Consider the following 14,303-nt stretch of genomic DNA (forward strand, 5'->3'; position numbering starts at 1 on the left):
TTTATCAGCACTTATACTTAGCATTTGAGTGTGCATTCACAAATGATACTTCTCTTCTCTACCCCTGTAATGCACTGACTAAAAGAAGACTTAATATACATTTAAGCTGTATATTGACATGCTATTAAATGCATTTTTTATTATCTTTGTGAGCCTGGGGTTTTTTAAAAATCAGTTTATAGAGCTAGAGTTTAGTTCCTTTCAACCATTTCTTCTAAACTTTTAAAACATCTAACTTCCCTTAAGACTAAAGTAAAATTTTAAGGGGAAAAGACTTTAAGACCATTTGGTGAGAGAAATATACAATTTATTTGAAGTCCGTTCTCTCTGAGGGACTTGGAGGACATGGGAGTTTTTAAATATTGGCTATTAAAAAGCTTCTCTTTTCTTCTGGGAAGTCTGATATCTCCATCCTTCTCAGGGGAAAACAAATCCTCCAGTGTTTAAGTATTTCACTGACGTTCTAGAAAGACGGGGTGGCAGGTCTCCATCCTTAGGAAAATTTGTGGGGAACCAGTAGGTTCCCATAGTAAGAGTATAGAAATGATTCTTCTTCATATTTTGCTAACAAACTCTTTGGAAAGGGCTTCCCCAGTGAGACTTCTCCTCTGTCCCAGTCGTGCTTGTTATGCTTCTGTGCACATTTTTGTCTTGTATTATGAGAAGTTGTGCATGTATTTGTCTCACTTGTAAACTGTGACAGCTTTGAGGATATGTCCTGTCTCTGTATCCCCAGGGTTTGCACGTAGTACATGTTTAATTAATGTCTGTTGAATTGAATAGGTTTGATGAAGCAGCAGGTCTTTCTTGAGCTACCCAGTGGGCTCAGCAAGGGCTAAATTGTGACTTTCTCTTTTTGTGCAGGGATTCCTAGAGGGGGTTAATAGAAATGGGCTGCAGCCAGCGGCGCTCTCTGGCCACTTTCCCGTGGGGGTGTAACTGACTTCCCCATCTGGGCTCGGCGGTAGGCCCAGCTCTTCACTGGTCCGGAGCCCACCATGCTGCAGGCAGCCAGGATCTTAGTGGCCCCATCTTACCAGCAGACAAGGTTCGGAGTCATCCACAGCTTCTTTTCCAACTCCATGTTCTTTGCCCAGTTCCTTGAATGAACTTCTGCCTCCATTTCCCGCTGTACTTGCAGCCCCTCTGGGGGCTGGATATGAACCCTTAACTCAGTCCTCTTGACTGCGTCCATCTAATGCTTCCTGCTGCCAGGACTGGTTTCCTTCACCCCGGTTACAGCCTAGGGTTTTGGTCCCATCCAGGCAGGTCTCCCTCCTCGCCCCTCAGAACTATGTGACCCGTTTTCCTACCAACCAGATCCAAACACTGTCCCTGCTGGGACCGTGTCACTTCACTGGCTGGTAGAGACCAGCAAGCTTACAGGCTCGCCTCGTTCCCTCCCCCCCCACTTCATTACCCAGTGTCCTCGTCTTCTTTTGTTATGTCAATATGTTAGCCTCTCCAGCAAGGGGGGCTCAGGCACTTACAAGGAAAAAAGCCAGGAAAAGAAGGGATAGCTGGAAGTTTAGCAGGATTTGCCCTTACCAGTAAGAGGGGAAGCCATTCAGCTAGGTCAGGAGTCAGACCACTGCAGTCCACTGCTTGTTTTTGCTAAAAAAATAAAATCTAACTTATCGGAACACAACCCCGTCTGCCAGTTACATGTTGTCTATGGCTATGTTTGTGCTCTAAGGGCAGAATTGCAGAGTAGGGACAGAGACTCTATGTCCCTGAAAGCCTAAAACATTTACCCTCTGGCCCTTTAAAAAGTCTTCTGACCCCTGGCCAAGGTGAAGGTCACTGAGGAGCGCTGAGTTGAACCCTGGCATTGGGTATATTTTCCCTACCACCTCAGGGTTTTTGAAATTTCATTATTAGTGTGTCCTCATCTGTAACATGTGGACAATTCTACCTCATAGGGTTGATGAGATGAGGAAATAAAGAATGCAAGGGAAGAGCTTAAGGCAATGCCTGGCGCATGGTAAGCACTCAATAAAAGTTATTGGTTGTTGTTTTTGTTTTCATGTTAAAGCCTAGAGAAGTAAAGCTTCTTGTCCAAGGTCTTACGGCCAGTAAGAGGCAAAGCCAGAACTTGACCGCAGGTCCGTCTGACCCCAAGGACTATGCTTTCAGCCCCTGCCCATACTGACGCTTGCTACCCCAACTGCAGCCCCAGCTGACGGCTCTGACAGCAGCATGAAGGGCGGAGAGATCCCAACAAATTTTGCCTCATCCAGATTTGGCGAGCGCTGATTATTGCCTTGGAGAAGGGCCAGAAATAGATTCAATTTTCCTTCTGCCATGGAATCCTACTGATTCCAGAGCGTGAACAGAACATTCTGAGATTCCTAAGGGTAGAATGGGCCAAAATCTGCAAGCCCATAGATTCTATGATTGTTTGTCATGGGCATGCCTCTTACTAGTTGGGTGAGCTTGGACAAGTTATTAAACCTCTCTGGACCTCTGTGTACCTTATCTGTAAAATGGAGCCATCTACCCATCTCCCTGGAAAAGCGCAGCAGAGTGGAGGACTGAGGTGGTGTTTGGGAGACTGTACCAGACTCCATGGACCTCCAAGAAGATCTGTGCCACCTTGTGAAGCCCACACAAGGGGACAGCTCCCAGCTGCAGTTTGTTTTTTCCCTTCAGCCAGTCCCTCAGAAGCGAGACCTACAAGACCCAGGCGAGCCGAAACACGGTCATAACCAAGGGTGTCCAGTCTCCGTGGCGCGCCATTCTTTACAAGCGTGTCCTCCTTCCCGACCACAGGATGATTTTCAGCAGCTCTCTTCCCTGAGAGTCTCATCTGAGGCCAAGTTGTTTGCAGCAACTTCGTCTCCATTTCCAAACTACAACCGGGCCAACTAAGATTGGAGTGGATCAGAGAAGATGGGTTATGTACCAAGACTCTTTCATGAGCTGGGACTCAAGGGCTTCTGGCATTAATTGGACAATGCAGATCACTTAATATACCTCTTTAATAGAATTAATTTGCAAATCTGTATTTTGGACAAATTGGATGTTTTAACAGTAATGGTCTTAAGAAGAATGAAGGGAGTGGTTGGAACTCACTGGAAAAGAACCAAACTATGTTTTTATGAGAGTTGAACCCTTTGAGAGAGAAAGTGTTATTAGTAAGAGGCTGGCGAGCTCCTTCCAGTGCTAGGAGCAGCAAGAGTGAGCCTCTCATGAAGGGGATTCAAGAGAAACCACAAGAGCTGCCGTTTATTAAGCATCTCCTAGGTACTGTGCACCTCACACACATTCTCTTTACTCCTCTTAGACCTCCCCTCCCATGAGATAGGTATGCGTTATTATATCCAGTTTGCAGATGAGGCAAGTTGAGGCCCAGACGTTAAATGACTCTTCCAAGGTCATGCAGCTCACAGCGGTAGCACTGGGACCAGAAGGCCGTCTGACCTCACGTCAGGGCTCCACTTCATAAACATGAATTTCTCTCCCCCTTTTTTGGGGTTCTGGGCTCTTTTGGCTAGAATGTGCCAAGAGGATGGAATAAAGAAATCGGAGGGCTCTTTTTGAGGCAGCTCAGTCTTGTGGATGTCTCTGTTTATTGATCATCTGTAATAAATTTCTAGCGAGCCGGTGTCACTTCATCTGACGAAGGCATTTTCTCCTTTACTTTGGGAAGTTATTTATTTGAAAAAAACGTAACTCACTAATTAAATCCCATTTAGTTTCCCACTTAATAGTTGTTTGGGAAGAAAAAAATTTTGTGGATTACAGATTGTGGCGATGAACTATTAGTTTAGGGGTCTGTTAAGGGTTCACTCAGCCCTGTCGAGACTTGCCCCTAATTGGGAATAATCATAGCTGCCCTATGCGGGATTTACAACATGTCAGGCACTTTAGATGCGGTGATCTCCTTTAGTCTTCTCTATAATGACGTGAGGTAGGCGCTTCTGTTATTAACCCCATATTACAGATGAGGAAACTGAGGCATGGAGAGACTGTATTTGCAGGACTCAGGAAGAGGTAGAGCAAAATTTGAATCCAGATTATGTCAGCCTCCAAAGCCTTGGCTCTTTCTGATACATAGTTCTGCTAGTCAAACAGCAGGTAGAATCCTCTGCTACTCACCCGCCCAACAAGGTAACCTAGAATCATGTAGACCAGAAGTCACCAACTGGCAGCCTGCGGATTAAACTTGGCCCAAAGCATTTTTTTTTTTTTTTTTGGTCTTTTGAGGGCCCCACCCACAGCATATGGAAGTTCCCAGGCTAGGGGTCTAATCTGAGCTGTAGCTGCCCGCCTACACCACAGCCACAGCCACATCAGATCCAAGCCGTGTCTGTGACCTACGCCACAGCTCACACAACGCCAGATCCTTAACCCACGGAGTGAGGCCAGGGATCGAACCCGCAACCTCATGGTTCCTAGTCAGATTTGTTTCCGGCTCATAGCATATTTTGTTTGATGAACTTGAACTTTTGATATCTTCTTTTGCTTTGAATACTTCTGCCAGAGCCTGCAGGCTCCAGTTTTGTACACTTCTTACTACTGACTTCAGTCTCCCAAGCAGGAAGACCCCACAGCCTCTTGGCAGAAATCCTGTTGCCCCTGGGTTGGTGCTTCACTCATTCACCTGCTCTGCCCTGCAGGCCTGTGGTTCACCACCAGTTTAGACAGACCCTCTCATTGTATGGGCCCGAGAGGGGGCGGGATTTACCGGGTGCCACTCAGCAAGCCACTGGCCCACAGGACTTGAGGCCATGCTCTCAGCACTACAGTGGCCCACTTCTCCCTGGCATCCCTCCCTCTCCAACTGCACGGCCTTGGGCCTGCGGCCCTGCCCCTCCCCACCCCCACCCATCACTTTGACCTCATTTCAGGTCAGGGCTGGTCTCTCCAAGGTGAGCCCCTGGCAGCTGCTCTTCCCTGCAGGGTGCTTGGGACATTGGCGGAAACCACTGATTTGGTGGAACAAAGAATTGGCTTTTTAATCCTGCAGTCCAGACAGGCCCCCGCCTGCAGGCCGGTGGAGAGGGGAGCCTCCTGGGGCTGCCTGGCAGACGCCCTGATTTCCGCTTCTTCAAGTGGCCACTTGGAAAAGAGAGGAACCAGCAAGTAATCAGGTGTGAAGGACAGAAGCGCTCCAGGTGAGGACAATCATGCTGCCCAGATGGGGGGGTGGGGGTTGGGGGGGTAGCGGGGGGAGGGATCTGGAGAGGGGGATGGGGACCGTTTCAGACAGCAGGGTGTGCCCAGAGCCTTCAGCTCAGAGAGTCCAGGGCTGGGCTAAGAGCGGGGGGCAGATGAAGGGGACAGACATGGGCTCTGCAGCCAGGTCCCCTGGGGATGTTTTCAGACACCTGCTCTCTGACCACCGACCAGTGACTTCCTCTCGCTGAGCCTTAGTTTCATCGGCTGCAAAATGGAGATGATTAATTCCTCTCTCCTGACAAAGAGCAAAGGAAGTGATGTCTGTCCAGCACTTGGCACAGGGAGGGAGTCAAAAACAGGAATAGTTGCTAAGCTTTGAGGTGCACTCACTACTAGGTCCACTGGGCTCTGGGCTAAGCACCTGACATTCATGCAGCCGTTTCTCCTTCCAGCTGTAATGCCATGTGACAGCTGGTGTTTTGCTGAAATGAAATCACAGCTTGCAGTGGGAATTTGGCTCCTATTCTTTGGAATGCAGCATTCCGACACCGCTATGCTTCGCGTGGCAACTCAAGGCTCCCCCGCGTTTCTCTGTTTGAATGAGCTGCTGGGAAATCCTCCTCCATATGGTGCGTTCTGTCATCATTTGGACTTCACATGGTGTGAACACGTCCTTGTGTTTGTAAGGGGAATAATATTTTGAAAATAATAAATGGATGTGTTCTCTGTTCTTCTCCAGGAATTGTGTTTCCCAGCCTAGCTCCGTGGATGGTGTAGGGGCGGGGGGGAGGTTCAGATGTAAGGAAAGTTCTGGTCAGACAGGATGGGGGAATGGAGAGGCCACCTCTTCTGGGCCCTAGTGGACTATTGGCCAGAGAAAAAGGGAGACAAATGCAGGGCAGGGCTGAGAGGCAAGGTGGGCACGTCTGTACCTTCCCTCTTGGGGGTGAGAACATTCTAGAAATGTCCAGATGGAAATGTACCAGGAGCCCTGCCACATGATGGCACACAGCTTCCAGGAGAAGAGCTTGTGGCCTGAGCAGCCTTGGCAGGGCTGCAAGTAGAAGCCTGGGCCTGGACTCCAGCCGCACTCTCCTGCTTGCTCATGTGAGTGTGCAGATCCCAGATTCTCTGAGGCTGGTGCTGAGAGAGCAGGAAGATGGGCAGAGCTCAAGGTCAGGAGAGAGAAACTGCCACAGTGTGGACATTTGCAGCTGGAGGCATGGTCACCCTCAGAGACTAGGCCCAGGCATAGCCCTGCAGTCCCCTGTCCAGGAAGCAGCCGAGGCTGGCCACGAAACCTGCCAGGACCCGGAGACGCCTGCTAAAGGACACACCTGGTGCCTCCTAGAGGAGAGCAGGCCTGGGAAGCCAGCACGCAGTCTGAGCATCTATCCAAAAGAAGCAGAGTCACCCAGTGGAGACCAGTGAAACTGGAAGAGGCCTGAACACCACCAATTTGCACATTCGGGTTTTTCTGTCCTCTCAAGCCCCTACACCTAACGAGGCGGGGACTCGGACCAGCTGTGTGAAATAAAATGCTACCTTCTTTTCTTTATGCTGTGTGTGCTGCTAAATGTGTAACCCACAATTAATCGATCAATTAATTCTACAATATATCTTGTGCCAGTGGCATTGGGGGTCTGGCGATTTGACAATGAGTGAGACCCAAAAGCCAGGTAGGCCCCAATTCTCATGCACCATATGTTCCCATGGGAGGAGAAAGACAGGAGACGCATACACGTATCGACAAGCGTCCTTAGTGGCAAAAAGTGCTGTATTGAAAATAAACGAATAGGAGTTCCCGTCGTGGCTCAGTGGTTAATGAACCCGACTAGGATCCATGAGGACGTGGGTTCGATCTCTGGCCTTGCTCAGTGGGTTAAGGATCTGGGGTTGCCATGAGCTGTGGTGTAGGTTGCAGACTCGGATCCTGCGTGGCTGTGGCTGTGCTGTAGGCCGGCAGCTGCAGCTCCAATTCAACCTCTAACCTGGGACCTTCCGGAGGCCGTGGGTGCTGCTCTAAAAAGCAAAAATAAAAAAATAAATAAATAAACAAATAGACAAGGGGTGGTTGAAAAAAGTCACCAGTGATAACCTGGGAGGGAGGCTGCAAAGACCTAAACTGGGGAGAAGCTGGCATCTGTGAGGAGTTCAGGGAGGCCAGGGTGACTGAGGGGAAGGAAGAACTGGGAGCAGGGTGACAGGGACGTGGGGGCAGGAGAAGCAGGGGCTGGGTCAGGAAGGGCTTTGTGAGCCAGTGTGAGAAGTGCGGCTTTTATTTTAAGTGTGGAAGAAGTCGTGGGCAGGTTTTAAAGTCGTGCATGATCTGACTTAAAGCTCGCTCTGGCGCTTGGGGGAGCGATGCTTGGGGCGGCAGAGGTGGAGGCAGGAGGCCTCGGCAGACGCTCAGCCTGGTCCAGGCGGAAGCCATGGTGGCTTGGCTGGGGGCGGGTGGGGCCTGAGTTATGCAGGTGGGTTGAAGTGTTTGGAGACTGAGTTAACAGGACTTGCTGGTTTATCGGCCACTGGCAAATGTTCACCCCTGGAGTGTGTCCCACTTGAACAGCAAAGAGAAATGAAAGAAGACAGGGTTTGGGCTGAGAAATGGTGGTGGCTGAAGAGGCACGTGCAGAGATGAGGACGAGAGGCCATGGGCTCGAGGAAGCTCCTGTTGGCAGACAGAGGTTGGATGGAGTGAGAGGGAGCTTGGGAAAGTGGAAAGAGGGACCTGCAGCGGGGGTTGGGAGAGGGGAGGTGAGACAGGAGAGCGGATTGGAGGGCCAGGCAGGACGCATCAGCTCTGAGGGTGGGCAGGAGCTGGGACCTCCAAGATCTCCAGCCGGGACCTCCAGAGTCGGGGATGCTGAACCCCGTGTCCAGTGTGCTGCCTGGCACGTAGCCGATGCTCTGTAAGTATTTGGGGAGGGATTGGATGGACAAACAAATGATCGAAAGCTGAAGCCAAGAGCCTGAGGATGTACCTTCAGGAGAGCCAGTCTCCAGCAGGGAATGGGGAGGAGAGGGGTCGTGCCCATAAGAGCAGGTACAGGGGCACCGTTTGTGCCAAGAATGGAAACAGGACATCGGGCATCAAAACTACGTCAAGGAATCCATCTGGTGCTTTCCTGAGAGTTAATTTGGAAAGAGGGAGGAGGGAGCTTAGGGGCACTCAGGGGAGCTTAGGGGCGGGCAGGGGAGCGGAGGTCCACTGGTGGGTCACTAGCCAGGAGGGGTGGGTGAGTGTGCCCAAGGGTGAGGCCACCCCTTGGAATCAAGTGTCCCTGCTGGCCCCCCTCACAGGACCACCTTCCACGAGACACAGATGGGGTCTCCTTGCGGTGTGTGGGGAAGGAAGGAGCAAGAGCCTTTCTGCCACCCCCCCCATTGGGCGGGGGTGGTGATTCCGACACCCCTGGGTACCACGTGGGGACACCTGGGGATCCCACCGTGTCACACCTGGATGACAGCAGAGGACCTAGAGCAGGAGGTAGGAGCCTGGGGGGTGAGTGTGAGGCTGGCAGGTGGCTAGAGTACACGCTGTTTGCTGTGTTGGTCCTGAGAACTGGAATAAGTGGCCAGAATCTGCTCCCACCCCCGCCCTGAGATGCCAGGTGGATAGGGGAGGTGGTACAGGGAGGGGTCTGCCGCCTGCCCCATGCTGACAGCTCCCCAGCCCCTGACCTTGGCTCTCCCCGACTTCTCTCCCAGGCTGGCCCTGGCTCCTGCCCCAGGAGCCTCACACACAGGCGCAGGGCTCCCTGCTGGCCTTGGGGTTTGCTGCTGTGAGTTGGGCCAGGCAGGGGTGCATGGGAGCCACAGTACAAAGCCCAAGGGCTCCCACCGAATCTTCACCCGCCTCCAAGGGGCCACCTGTGTAGGCAGCCAGGGGACGGAGGAGTTTTCACTGGGGCCGAGAGAGAAGCCTTTTATTAATGACAGTGGTGACAATAACAGCAAAGGTGGTCCCCACCCACTGAGTGCCTGCTGTATGCCAGGACATTATTGCCTCAGCAAACAACAGCTTGTAGAATCCCAGGGGAGAGCAGGGATGCTGAGATGAAAGCCTCCGGGCTCTCAGCGGGGCTTCCAGGGCTCTTCTACTGCCCTGCCCCCAGAGCCCCTGCCCTGAGCTGACATCCCCCTGGCCCCCAGCTCCAGGCACACAGGGCCCCCTAACTGCCCCCACTGAGCTGACTCTGAAGGTGGGGGACCCAGGTCAGGGTGATGGGCCCAGCAGCACCCCGCCTGTGGGGAGATAGTCTGGATTGGGGTCCCCCCAGTCGTGTTCAGTGGTTGCATGCAGAAGACCCCCAAGTCTGGGTGTAAACCCCACCCAATCCCACCCATTTCCTGTGCCCGCATGACCTTGGTTGTCACACTCAGTCTCCGAACTGTTTCATCCTCACTCCTCGGATAAAACGATGCTGCTGCAGGGGCAACTGTTTTGTTTTTGTTTTTGTTTTTTGGCTGCCTGAGGCATGGGGAGTTCCCCATCAGGGATCAGATCCAAGCCACAGGTTCCACCTAAGCTGCATGCAGCTGTGGCAACTCCAGATCCTCAACCCACTGCTCCGGGCTGGGGATCGAACCTGAGTCCCAGAGCTCCCAAGACGCCTCCGATCCTGCTGCGCCACAGTGGGAACTCCAGGGGCAACTGTTTTCTCTCCCTCCATCTCTCCCTTCCCTCCAAAAGCACAGGGAAGGAGGGTTCTGGCGAGGCTGGAGCAGGCTGAGCTCTTCGGGATCCCTCTGCTTGGGGGCTCAGGGCAGCCAACGCCACGGTGCTCTGAGCAGCTGGTCCAGGACGCACTGCAGACTGACATGGGGGTGGGGGGGCAAGGTCCAGACTTGGGGGTGGAGGCAGTGGGAGGCCTGCCACTGGCCACAGGCCTGACGTGTGTGACCCGCGGATTCTTGTCACCCATAATTCCTTTGAGCACTTGTCAAATTAGGGTAAGTGGCACGTCCAGTCTGCCAGACACCTTTCTAGTTCTAGCTCTGAATGTCCCACATATTAGGAAAACCCCCCAGCCCCAGGCAAACTAGGCTGGTTGACCCCCCGCTCCCTTCTCAGTTGAGTCAAGGATCAAGGTGACTGGGTTGGGGACAAGGGAAAGATCGGTACTTAGAATCCCCCAGAAAGGGCTGGCCTTGGGGCATGACGATAAAACCATACAGACACAAGGCAAGTGAGGTACCAAGCCGAGCCAGGGACCCAAGACACCCGGCTTTAGAGCAGGGCCTCAAGGAAGGACCACAGCCCCGCTCCCAGCCTTCCCACGGCGCCCAGGGCCCAGCCCCCGCCACAAATGACACTCGACGGCCATCTGCATAAGTACATTTTTTATTGAAAATAAAAAAGGCCTGGTGCTTTCTTCCTCGCAAGGGCATGGAGCCTACCCCCGCCGCCGCCAGCCCTGCTCCCTGCGCGACATCTCAGCACAAAGTCAACATCGGTGGCTCGCGGAGGGGGCCAGGATGGCCCCGACATGTACATTTATTTGTCCATGGAGACAGAACTCCTGGGAACAAGAGCCATCTATCTCCCCGTGAACACGCGACACAGCGCTAGGAAGGCAGGTCTCAGGGTATTTACATTCATGCATTAGAAATCTGACGCTAGCTGGGCTGTTTAAATCATACTTTGTCCCGAGTCAGAGAGTACAGTAATTTTATATGTATATATATATAGATAGATCTCTTTAAATATATATAACTATATATAATATATATGTCTATATTTTTACAGCTATTAGTCTGCCTTCCAAAACTTGCTTGAGAAGCTTCTAAGGAACACCTGAAAACTCTGGGAGATCTTATATGCCATTCTAAAGGTGGGCTCAACTAGGAGATGGCTGAAAAATACCTATTTTTGAGAAAATGCAGAGAAGGAACACGCATTTCATTCTCAACCTCAAAATTCAGACTGGTCTGAGGATGGGTCTGTGTTTAGGGGCTGCAGAAACGTTCCTCAAATTAAAATTCTATGCTCGAATACCAGGCTGGTGCGGTTTTTTGGGATGCTTCTGTGGCTTCAGCGGAAAATCCAGTGGGGCCATCTTATTGCCCCCGTGAGAGCTGTCTTCCAAAGGGCCGGTGCTGGGTTTGTTCTCAAGTGAACTTGCTTTTACAAACTGGGCTCTTCTCTTCGTTTACACCAACTGGGGGAGAGAGACTGGACAAACCCAAGCTGGGGGAATTTATGAGCAAACGTTAACTTTTCCTGGCGCCCTGCTTGTGTGTCTCCAGGGCAGGGGCTCCCAGCCCCGGAGTGAAGGCTGGATGGTTCACTGGATGCTCATAGAATCCTCTCTACAGCTGGAGGATTAGGCAAATTGCAAAGTCCGGGCCTCCCAGGTTTAAGTCCAAGTTGGGGAAGGTGAGACCAGTGGGTTTGTGCAAAGCTGGGCTGTGCCCTGCCCACCTTGATGTCCCCCCACATGGGCTGCCCAGCACCCCACGACCGCTTAGCCAGGATTTTCCCCTCTGGTCAAAGGTACCCTCCCATTGCTTCTGAGCCCAGGATGGCACATGCTTAGGGCTGGGGTCCTGCCTGGGTGTGTCTGTTCTGGAAACAGGCAGGGGACTCAGGAAGAGGCTGCAGGTGGTGGGGGAAGTACACTGGCGGCGGGGGGCCGGGGGGACCTCCCCTGTTGAGGACCCTCAGCCGCTGGCCCTGCATCTTTGTGAAGGGGGTGGGGGGCATCAACCACGAGCACTGTACGTGCTGACCAGGTGAGAGCAGGGCTGAGGGCTGCGGCTGGCCCTGTGCTAAGGGGCACAGGGACAGCAAACTCCAATCCAGACCCAAATCAAGTCCTCACACAGGAGCAAAACTGAAAAGAAGGAAAAACCTTTTCTTGGGGGGTGGGGGGCTCCTGCCCTGGGCCTGTGCTCAGACTGCACCTGCTGACGGGGGGGGGGGGGTTAGGGTCACGCCACTCACCTTCTCCCCCTGCTCTGGGGACACAGACACCACTGTGGGCACCAGGGCCTTGGATGATGGATGGTTCAAATTCAGCCCAAGTGGGGACTGCTTCTCAGTCTGTTAGTCTCACCTGGATGTGAAAGCCTCGCCTGTGGCTCAAATACCCTCCTGAAAGCTACATGGGTGGTTGGGAGGCAGGGACACCCACCAGCTAAGACCCTGTGCAGCCAGAAGGTGGAACCACACTGGGCACGTGTCCGGTTCCTTCTGAGCGAGCCTCTGGGTGGTGGGGGAAGCCCGGAACTGGGGGTGCTCTGGATGCAAACCCGCGAGGCTGCTGCCTCCATGGGCCTAGCAATGGGTGGGCAGCTGCCTGGGAAATAGGCCAGCAGATGGGGGCCACCGGGGTCCCTCTCCTCCCATCTTCTCTCCTTCCATTTGTCCCCAACCACTCTGGAGGGTTCAGCACTTTTAGGGCATAAGACCTCGGAAAGGGACATTTAAAGGGAGCCACCGGAAGAATGCTGCCTCCTCCTGGATGATGGGGGCCTGGGGCTTCTCAGAAGAGGGTCTGAGTACCAGACCTCAGGGAGCAGCAGGGGGAGAGGGGACAGCATCAGTACCAGGCCAGGTGGGCCCAGCCCAGAGCGCCTGCAGTGGGTTTGGCACAAGTGGTGGCCTCTGCCAGGGGAAGGCAAGGCCTGGCTCACGCAGAAGCGTCAGTTCCTCGGGAGGGGGGGCGGCGGTGGTGGGAATGAGTCTGGACAGCGGAGTGGCCCCTGTCCTTCCTGGGACCTGGGGTTCAGGGAGTCATTTTGCTCCATCAGGAGGGGACTCTGCAGGCTGGGCTCACAGCCCTCTGTGACAGGGAGTCAGGGCCAGGGGTTGGTGGGGACAGGAGGGAGAAGGCAGGCCCTGAACCGAGGCGACTGCAGGTGGGGGTGGCGGACAGGTGGGTGGGAAGCACCTTTGAAAGGGGACGTCTCATGGCTGCACCCATGGCTTCTGCTGGGAACAGCGTGGTCAAGGAAGAAGCAGGTGGGCTTCCTGGGGGAGGGGAGGAGATGTTTTGGCGGGAGCGTGGCGCCTGGATCCCTGGTCTTTTGGTGAAGGGACCTCCCCCCAGCAACAGACCCCCTGCCTTCCCAGGTCGTGTGCTTTAGACAGCAGCCAGGAGACAGTCAGCAGATCAGGGACGAGCCGAGGAAGAGAGGTGGGAGCCTCGGGTGGTGCTGCGGGCCTGGGTGCTGCATGCAGGTGAGCCTGGCCAGGCCTGGTGTCCGCCACCCCTGCCCGTGGGCTGACCAGGGGCAAGGCTGGGGAGAGGATGGTTCTCCTTTGGGAGGCTCAAGGCCTCTGAGGCAATGAAGTCCTGGACAAGCCCGATGTCAGCTTCTGTCCACTTGCTTCCCCGCATCCACTAGTGCCACCAAGGTGCCCCTCTGGCCGGCGGTCCAGGGCCTGCAGAACTCACACCACGGCGCTGTTCACATCCACCCCTTTGTTGCTCTGCGAGGAGGTCATGGGATACTCAGCAACACTGGTGCCGTTCTCCTCCTTTCTCAGGGGTTTCCTGGGAGTGGATGGAGGGGGCGGGGGAGGCGAGGAGGGGAGGCAGGGACATCCATTAGTTATCGATGACTGGTGGGGGATATCAAGCCCTTCCAGTTATTCTACTAGGCTCTGTTGTGGTTGGGCATCCTGGGGGTGCTAGTCCTAGTGGGGTTCAATCAGAAGCTGGGTGTGGTCTTAACTAGGGTGACCGTGTAAGCAAAGAGACGTGAAGAGGACTATCTGGGGTACAGGGAGCTAAACGAGGAGGTGCTAATGGTTGGATTTTGCAGTCTTATCTCTGTGTGGTCAAAGGCAGGGGGAAAATGTGATGAAGTGCATGGCGGGGATGGTGGTGCTGGTGGTAATGGGGGTGGAGGTTGATGGTGATGATAGGGGTGGTTGTACTGACGGTAAAGGCAGTGGTGACGGCAGGTGGAGGTGGTGATGATGGTCATGGGGGAATTGGTGGTGGCGGTCATGGTTATGCTGGTGGTGGCAGTGATGATGGTGGAGGTGATGATGGACCTGGTGGTGGCGATGGTATGTTGATAGTGGTGCTGATGGTGGAGGTCACACTGGGGTTGATGGTGGTGGTGATGGTGGGGGTCGTGGTGGAGTTGATGGTGGTGGTGATGGTGGGGGTCGTGGTGGAGTTGATGGTGGTGATGATGGTGGGGGTCACGGTGGAGTTGAT

General features: G+C 53.6%; 1 protein-coding gene and 1 long non-coding RNA gene across 8 annotated transcripts in view; one reads left to right on the top strand and one right to left on the bottom strand.

Moving 5' to 3' along the window:
* Positions 1-1,922: 1,922 nt before the first annotated feature.
* LOC146401897 (uncharacterized) lies at positions 1,923-6,682 on the top strand. Its single transcript, XR_014811313.1, has 4 exons — positions 1,923-1,984; positions 4,906-5,120; positions 5,577-5,753; positions 5,864-6,682. It is a non-coding gene; the product is annotated as an uncharacterized LOC146401897 (long non-coding RNA).
* A 3,773-nt stretch (positions 6,683-10,455) lies between these two features.
* PRIMA1 (proline rich membrane anchor 1) overlaps positions 10,456-14,303 on the bottom strand; it is a 63,782-nt gene continuing 59,934 nt past the window's right edge. For 4 of the 7 annotated variants that reach the window (XM_021099648.2, XM_021099650.2, XM_084966690.1 and 1 more), the window contains one exon: positions 10,456-13,628. In XM_021099648.2, the coding sequence (XP_020955307.1) occupies positions 13,526-13,628 (103 nt within the window). In that variant the 3' untranslated portion in view covers positions 10,456-13,525. 7 annotated transcript variants of the gene reach the window in all.

Source organism: Sus scrofa, chromosome 7, assembly GCF_054392235.1.
Source record: "Sus scrofa isolate SSC_HxYL_T2T_F1_AM1 chromosome 7, Sscrofa_HxYL_maternal_Yorkshire_Landrace_v2.0, whole genome shotgun sequence".
In the NCBI taxonomy this organism is placed as follows: domain Eukaryota; kingdom Metazoa; phylum Chordata; class Mammalia; order Artiodactyla; family Suidae; genus Sus; species Sus scrofa.